This window comes from Rhinatrema bivittatum, chromosome 2 (assembly GCF_901001135.1).
Source record: "Rhinatrema bivittatum chromosome 2, aRhiBiv1.1, whole genome shotgun sequence".
Lineage (NCBI taxonomy): Eukaryota > Metazoa > Chordata > Amphibia > Gymnophiona > Rhinatrematidae > Rhinatrema > Rhinatrema bivittatum.
The window spans coordinates 721274897-721283721 of NC_042616.1; the positions used below are offsets into that span (position 1 = coordinate 721274897).

The 8825-nt window shown below is 45.6% G+C and overlaps 1 protein-coding gene across 1 annotated transcript; it reads right to left on the minus strand.

Moving 5' to 3' along the window:
- Positions 1-4526: 4526 nt before the first annotated feature.
- On the minus strand, positions 4527-7039 carry LOC115086272 (myb-related transcription factor, partner of profilin-like). The gene is made up of 2 exons (XM_029592714.1): positions 5312-7039; positions 4527-5051 (listed from the first exon to the last, which is right to left on the minus strand). The coding sequence occupies exons 1-2, from the start codon at positions 5790-5792 to the stop codon at positions 4576-4578; spliced, it is 957 nt and encodes a 318-aa protein (XP_029448574.1). The 5' UTR covers positions 5793-7039; the 3' UTR covers positions 4527-4575.
- Positions 7040-8825: the final 1786 nt, after the last annotated feature.

The following is an 8825-nucleotide window of genomic DNA, read 5'->3' on the forward strand; positions in this document are numbered from 1 at the left end:
TAAATGGAGCTCCTCCCCGCGTGCGCGCATCAGGGGGCGGGGCCAGCCACACCGGAGAGACGCGCTGGAGGGCCTTTCAGGCCCGAGGAACCCCTGAAACGGCCCGGGCCGTCCCCAAGGTAGGTGGAGGGACTGGGGCACGGCCCGGGACCGTAACAGAAACATATGAACCATTAGGTATACAACCCGAGTGAGAAGCAACACAGGATCCCACATCCTTTAACATGCAAGTACAGTATCATTCTTATCGCTTACGGCAAACTCGTATTTGAAGGACTGGCACACAGCATTCCACCGCATATTGAAATCCAAGACTGTATTATCCTTCCAGTGAATTAGAATCAATTCCAAAGTAATTGAAGCAAAAAGTCCAAAAGTTTCTTTTCACTCCTAAACAACATTTACATAGCCAAGGGTATCCAAATAACAATTTGAAAAGATAAGGGCTCTTGAAATAAAGAATGCTAACAATGTGGTACCACACCCATTCTTAAAACGGAGACAAATTGGCACAAAAGAAAAGCACATGAGACAAAGAAACCATTTCCAATTTACATGACCAACATTTAGCATCATCATTGTGCATTACTTTTGCAACTTTAATTGGAGTCAAAATACTTCTATGTGCAATAAAAATTGATTGAGTAACCAAAACTGGCAAGGAAATGCAGATCAATTTATTCCAAAATTGAAGTTAAGATTTCAGATCCAGCTCCATATCAAGATCTTATTCCCAGACCTTTTCCTTTTAACTGCAGCCAACTAACATACTGCTCGATCCAGTGTCGTCCGGTCGAAGATTGCCCGTCTGTAACGTGCTCGTAGCGCACAATTCGGGCGCGCAAAGCAATTAAGCGATCCAGTCTCCAGTTTCACGCGTCCGTATCGCTTCTGAAAACAGACGCATAACCCTTTCCGCACCCGGCATGTAAATGAGCGAAATAGCTGTATAATGCTGTATAATGAAGGAATTAGCTCTTCCTCTCCGATACCGTAAAGCGCGCTCAGATTATCTCCTTTGTAACCCACTGTTTAGCCGCGGCCTTAACACGCTCGTTTAGCGCCTACCTCAACGTGGTGTTAGTGTGGTGTTCGAACAGTTAGGTACCGGACTGCACCATGGACGAGCTGTTTTTTTTTGCTCTGACGCTAATAATGATTCAATGGAGAAGGAGACGAATGTATGCTCGACTGAGAAACCCAGGAAACGCTCGGCAGATTGGAGAGGTGAACAGGGGGCTGCCGCAGCATGGAGAACCAGACCGACCCGAGAACCCAGCTGTAAGACCGGAGGTAGGTGATCTGTTATTTTCTGTAAGAACGGCGCCCATGCCTTCTGGTGCCTCTATTGACGCCGGTCGATGGGCACCGGAGGATGTGCGCCGGTCGATGGTCGCCGGTCCATATAGCCGCCGGTTATGGGCGCCGATAACGGGCGCCGGTAATGGGTGCCGGAGGGTGTGCGCCGGTGGTTGGGCAGCAGAGGATGTGCGGCGGTCGATATAGCCGACTGCTTTCTCGTCCGCCGTAAGGCGGCCGAGAAAGCAGTCGCCCGTAAAGTGCTGTTCACGGCGCCGGTTACGGCCGCCTTATAGACCAGTGTCTATTTGCAGCTATTGAGCCAAGGGCTATAGTTGTTTGTTTATTAATATATTTATTTATATATTTAAAGTCATCTTATACAGCGGCACGTTATAGACATCAGTTTACAATGAATAGAAATGTTAATCGAGCTGTGAAGAAGGTACAGAGAAGGGCGACCAAAACGATAAAGGGTTTTAACAATTTCTTTTGTTCTTCAAGATAGAGACTGATTCAACCATCGGGAAAACAGACCCGAGTATAACAAAATGGCGCCGGGCCTATGCCCACAGCCACCCGTAAAAGACCGTTCACAGGCGCCTGTGCGGTACTGCATAATTGTCACTGATCCATGGCCATGGTTTTTTCTGTATTTATTTAGCTCTTTTTTGTGACACATATTTTTGTAAGCTATTGAGCCAATCCGGCTGTAGTTTTCATACCATATGTACATTAGAGATATCTTGGGGAGGTTTTCCCGCACTCCCCTTCCCCCTTCCACTACCCTTTCTGACGATAAATAGGGGGGATTCCTATTTTATAGCGTCTCTAACGATTAGAAGATTAAAATACATCAGGCGACATTTAAAATCGCCAAATAAAGATTCACATAGCTAATGTAGGCACTGGCTTTACAATCAATGTAGAAATACCAAACATATATCAAATGAAGTCAATGAACATAGCTGTTAATCCACATATAACCCAGTGTAATCCATGTGCTAAAAGCATTTATATGTGTCCATTGCTAAGTTGTCTTTTATCATTGACGGTTTTATCATCTGTTGTATCCCCTGCAGGCAGAGCCGGCCCATCAACAGGCCATCCAGCGGCCGCGTGTCATCCGTACACGGGCGATGCTCTTTGGCATGTGTGAGAGAGATGTTGTCCGAACATACCGGCTGAGCTCACAGGCAATCTTGTCCCTGTATGAAGACTTGCGTGAGGACCTGGATCCCAAGACCAATCGATACCATGCTGTGCCCGGATTGAGTAAGCTTCTGTGTGCCTTAAATTTTTTGGGTACCGGAAGTTTTCAAAACCCGGTGAGCAAAGTTGCAGGTATGACGCAGGCCTCTGTTTCACGGAATCTAGCCCAGGTGTTGAAGGCCATGATGAAGCGGAAGAGGGACTATATATTCTTTCCTACGGATCCAGCAGAACTCCAACAGATCCGCAGTGGCTTCATGGGTATTGCCGGTATGCCCAACGTGTTAGGCGCTATCGACTGTACCCATATTGCGTTAAGACCCAGGGCGGAAGAAGAGAGTGGGTTCCGTAATCGCAAGCACTTTCATTCCATGAATGTGCAAGTGGTTTGCGACGCACGCCTTCGCATCCTAAATGTGGTAGCTAACTTTCCAGGGAGCTGCCATGATGCCTACATTCTCGCGCATTCCAATCTGGCTACTAATTTCATTGAAGGAAAGTACGGCGAAGGCTGGCTACTTGGTAAGTGACAATTGCAACTTCCTGTGATTTGTCTGTCTCTCATGTGTAGTGTTCTGTTCTCCGGATCTGAAAGATGATAGCTATATAGTTATGAATATTATGTTTACGGTTTTTGCGCTGCAAGTTGTTTTCAATACATCCCATATTTTGCGTCCCATAGGTGATGGCGGCTATGGTTGTAAGCCTTGGTTACTAACACCGCTCCAGTCACCACACACAAATGCTGAGAAACGGTACAATGAGGCTCATGCCAGCACCAGAAACGTCATTGAATGCACCTTTGGAGTGCTGAAGGTGCGTTTTCGATGTCTGGATCGCTCGGGGGGGGCCCTGCAATACAGTGCCGAAAAGGTTGTCAGCATAATTATTGCCTGCTGCATGCTACACAACATTTGTCTGAGATTCGGTATGCATGCAGAGGTTGAAGAAGACTTGATACCCGATCCGCCACAGGAGCAGGCAGTTAATGCGGACAGCACAGCACGGGGTAATGAAGTCCGGCGGAGGATCATCGAAATTTATTTCTCATGTAAGTTTCCTGTCATACATTACATTTCATTACTACTGTCATATAACCATTCCTGTCTACTGTGGCCCACGACGATATTGTGGTTAAATAGTTCGTCATAGCTGTGGTATTCTCTACATATTAATAGAGATGTGAAGTTGGCTTCAGACGATGGAGAATATTTTGGATAATTTAAAATCATCCGATAGCGGGGGAGTAAAACCCAAGAAGATAGGGAGACCCGTTGAAAATGGGGGCGGCGGGAAATGTCACACACAAAAACCATCAATCTACCCTTGTCCTTTGAATTGTTGCCCCTTGTTTACCTGTACTCTTCTGAACCCCCCCCCCCACCGACGGGCCCAGTGCAGGAGATCGCTTCCGGTGGCATTGCTCAGCCCCGGTCGCATTGTAGGAGCACGTATACCATGTTTCATGGTAAGGGCATAAGTCCATCTGCACCACTCGGACTATTGGCAGCCGATTGGACCGGAAGTGGGAGTACAGCCTGGAGCAGGAAGATAAGGGGGTAATTTTACATGGTCCGGTTCAGATTGAGATCTCTAGAGATTGATCGTTTCTGTACATGTATGTACTATTTACTCTTGTCTTTTCTTCTCTTTCTGTTCCAGAATTTGAAATTCATGTCTTTTAAGACATTAACGGAAGATGATCACACCGTGAAAGGATTGTAGGCGACATTAGTATTCTGTGGAGTGGCTCTAGAGATTTTGAACACAATTGTGTCTGAGGATCACTCAATAAAAATTTTATTATATAACAACTCTGATTGAATTATTTATTTCCATTATTTGAATCTGGAAAATATGACCGTCCCATTAAAAACTGTACATGTATAACCTTTTGTGGTCCCCCTTCCCCTTTTGTAGCCACTTCGTTATGTACAGTAGTGATTTATGCTTGAATAAATATCCCTTCCTGCGTTACATGACCCCCTCAAGGACAACGGTTTTAATATAAACAAAAGTACGCTTACTCAAATTGAAAACAAAATATAACTTTTATTAAACGTTTTAGGATTTGTTGCCGGCTGGAGGTTTCGGGGCAAGTGACTGGATTGCGCCAATCAGTGACGCCATGCACTGTTTAAAGTCAGCTCTGAGCAAACGCAGTTCCTGGAGGATTAGAGCATGATGACCATCCAGGCGCGAGCCGATTCCAGCCAGTAATTGATCGGTCACGGTCTCTATGCCAAATACTGGTGCAATTTCCGTGTCAGGAAACACTGGTTCAGATTCCTCAATCACTGTAGCTTCATCGCTTTGCTGTGATGGGTCGGGTTCTTGAAATGCCAGGGGGGTGTTCAAATACTGTAGGTCCAGTACAACATCCTCCGCTCCGATCACAGGGACATCGTACTGATCCTGTGTATCCAAGTCCCCTGATGACATCGCTTGGCTGGGGGGGTCTGTGCTAGGCTGCGGAAACAATGATTCCTGGTGTTCGGATTCTCCGCTGTCACCGTCACCGTCACCGTCGTCCATTGTTTCTGTGGGCAAAGAGAGAGGTCAACGTCATTACATAACTGTGGAAAGTTAATCATAATTTATAACAGTACCGATTTCTATTTTGTCATAAAAAGAGAATTCTTATGGCTAACAGACACTATTGTGACAAGTACAGTGACGGTAGGGCAATCAATGATGCACATTTCTATTACAGTAGTAAATTGTAAGAAAGGAGCAATCACACATCGGCTGTCCACTGAGCTACCATACAGCTCACATCTGAATTTAGCTAAATACATACCTGCACCAGGTGCACATGGTTCCGTTTCACCGCCATACTCCGTCTGCACACCCATCACTATCTCCGCAGCCATGGTTCTGAGAACCATCTCCTCCACAGGTGTCAGCACGATGCTGCACGGTGGCCCTCCACCAGTCCTCTTTGCGTGGGCATTGATTTTAGCGGCCTTCTCTTTAACCTCTTTTCTGGTGTCACGCCACCGGTGCTGCACCTGCTTAATATCTCTTGGCATAACCGAAAGGGAGCTTACATCCTGTGCAATCTTCTCCCAAATCTTCTTTCGGCTGCACCACGAAAGCTTGGACTTAAAGAGAAGGCGATGTTTTTCACATACAGCACGGCACAAGAGTTCTTTTTCATCATCCGTAAAGCGCGCATTACGGGTTCTCTTTTGGGATGGCTGGGAGGCGCTTGAGTCCTCCTCTGGCTGCTGGTCCGTGGCATGGTCCTCTACCTGAGCCCGAACTCGCTTTCCCGGCATAGTTCAACCTGGACGGTAACAAAGAAAACGCAATTAATGAACATCATGGAGGAGATGAAATCGGTAATATATACTGTAACATTATTTAGGCCCCTGTATAGCCTTGTTTAAGAGCCTTTCCATTAACTGTGTTCAGCTGTTGTGAACATTAGTGATTACCTCCAGGTTGAGAGATAAATAATAAGAATTCCCCCGATTTAATGCAACAAATCGTTAATATTGGTTAGGGCGGTAAAAGCCCACACAGGACTAGACCAAAGTCCACCGGGGGTCTGGGAACTACTTCCTGCACTCGAATCGTATTGCCGTACGGGAATACGGCCGGCGATTATCACGCAGGAGGCATCCGTAGGGCGGAACAGACAAAGCGGTCGCAGGAAAATGGGCGCCAATCAAGGGTGGACGAGAATGCCCTGACGGACGCCTATGTTCACGGGCGGCCATCGCGATTCGGGCGACCATCTACCGACTTGATCACACGATTCACATCTCCATTAGAGATAAACATAAAACACAGCATGCAAAGAACCGTGAAACTATGCTACCGGGCTCAATAGAACGGAAAGCTTAAATCCAAGCGCTGAAATGGAAACATCTGCGCTTAGAAATGCAAAAAAGAGGGAAACATAACAGGGCAAAAAAGAAGAAAATAAGAGGGACAGTTGCAAAGTCACACGGTTAAACACAAGGGTGGCCCGTAGATGCCCGAACCAAAAGCGTTTAATGCAATGCTTACCTGCTTAAAGCCTTGACAATATCCGACAAAACAGTTGTTCACGGTGTGTCCTTGTCCAAACGAAAAATGTAAAGGGACTTTTCCATCCAAGGGAAGCGAGCTATATACACGCCCATGGTACGATTATAATGCCGTGCTGGCCAATAGGAAAAGCAAGTTATAAAACCGAAATGAAAATGCAGTTTGAAAACCAATAGGAAACTCCAGTTTCAAACTGCAATTTGTAAACCAATAGGAAACAGCTGTTTGAAAACCAATAGGAAACTCCTGTTTCAAAGACCTTCTTGAAACTCCAGTTTTCACCAACACTAAACGCCAGTAATAGGAATGCGGCAAGAATGGCGGCAATTCAGGATTGAGCGCCCATATGTTTAGCCGTAGCAAAGCTTCAACCTAGGATAGAGCTTAAATCTAGGATATAGCGCCCATATGTTTAGCCGTAGCAAAATGGCGAACCGAAAACTAAGCTTAAATCTAGGATACAGCGCCCATATGTTTAGCCGTAGCAAAATGGCGAACCGAAAACTAAGCTTAAATCTAGGATACAGCGCCCATATGTTTAGCCGTAGCAAAGCTTCAACCTAGGATACAGCTTAAATCTAGGATACAGCGCCCATATGTTTAGCCGTAGCAAAATGGCGAACCGAAAACTAAGCTTAAATCTAGGATACAGCGCCTATATGTTTAGCCGTAGCAAAGCTTCGACCTAGGATAGAGCGCCCATAAATGTTTAGCCGTAGCAAAATGGCGAACCGAAAACTAAGCTTAAATCTAGGATACAGCGCCCATATGTTTAGCCGTAGCAAAATGGCGAACCGAAAACTAAGCTTAAATCTAGGATACAGCGCCCATATGTTTAGCCGTAGCAAAATGGCGAACCGAAAACTAAGCTTAAATCTAGGATACAGCGCCTATATGTTTAGCCGTAGCAAAGCTTCGACCTAGGATAGAGCGCCCATAAATGTTTAGCCGTAGCAAAATGGCGAACCGAAAACTAAGCTTAAATCTAGGATACAGCGCCCATATGTTTAGCCGTAGCAAAGCTTCGACCTAGGATAGAGCGCCCATAAATGTTTAGCCGTAGCAAAATGGCGAACCGAAAACTAAGCTTAAATCTAGGATACAGCGCCCATATGTTTAGCCATAGCAAAATGGCGAACCGAAAACTAAGCTTAAATCTAGGATACAGCGCCTATATGTTTAGCCGTAGCAAAGCTTCGACCTAGGATAGAGCGCCCATAAATGTTTAGCCGTAGCAAAATGGCGAACCGAAAACTAAGCTTAAATCTAGGATACAGCGCCCATATGTTTAGCCGTAGCAAAATGGCGAACCGAAAACTAAGCTTAAATCTAGGATACAGCGCCCATATGTTTAGCCGTAGCAAAATGGCGAACCGAAAACTAAGCTTAAATCTAGGATACAGCGCCTATATGTTTAGCCGTAGCAAAGCTTCGACCTAGGATAGAGCGCCCATAAATGTTTAGCCGTAGCAAAATGGCGAACCGAAAACTAAGCTTAAATCTAGGATACAGCGCCCATATGTTTAGCCGTAGCAAAGCTTCGACCTAGGATAGAGCGCCCATAAATGTTTAGCCGTAGCAAAATGGCGAACCGAAAACTAAGCTTAAATCTAGGATACAGCGCCCATATGTTTAGCCGTAGCAAAATGGCGAACCGAAAACTAAGCTTAAATCTAGGATACAGCGCCTATATGTTTAGCCGTAGCAAAGCTTCGACCTAGGATAGAGCGCCCATAAATGTTTAGCCGTAGCAAAATGGCGAACCGAAAACTAAGCTTAAATCTAGGATACAGCGCCCATATGTTTAGCCGTAGCAAAATGGCGAACCGAAAACTAAGCTTAAATCTAGGATACAGCGCCTATATGTTTAGCCGTAGCAAAGCTTCGACCTAGGATAGAGCGCCCATAAATGTTTAGCCGTAGCAAAATGGCGAACCGAAAACTAAGCTTAAATCTAGGATACAGCGCCCATATGTTTAGCCGTAGCAAAATGGCGAACCGAAAACTAAGCTTCAACCGAGGATACAGCGCCCATATGTTTAGCCGTAGCAAAGCTTCGACCTAGGATAGAGCGCCCATAAATGTTTAGCCGTAGCAAAATGGCGAACCGAAAACTAAGCTTATACCTCGGATACAGCGCCCATATGTTTAGCCGTAGCAAAATGGCGAACCGAAAACTAAGCTTAAACCTTGGATACAGCGCCCATATGTTTAGCCGTAGCAAAATGGCGAACCGAAAACTAAGCTTAAATCTAGGATACAGCGCCCATATGTTT

What these genes read in the sequence shown, in the direction of transcription:
- LOC115086272 (XM_029592714.1), bottom strand. Translation starts at nt 5,792, where the DNA reads ATGCCGGGAAAGCGAGTTCGGGCTCAGGTAGAGGACCATGCCACGGAC. An exon ending in ACCATGTGCACCTGGTGCAG is followed by an intron (nt 5,052 to 5,311) that starts GTATGTATTTAG and finishes CTTTGCCCACAG; the next exon opens with AAACAATGGACGACGGTGAC.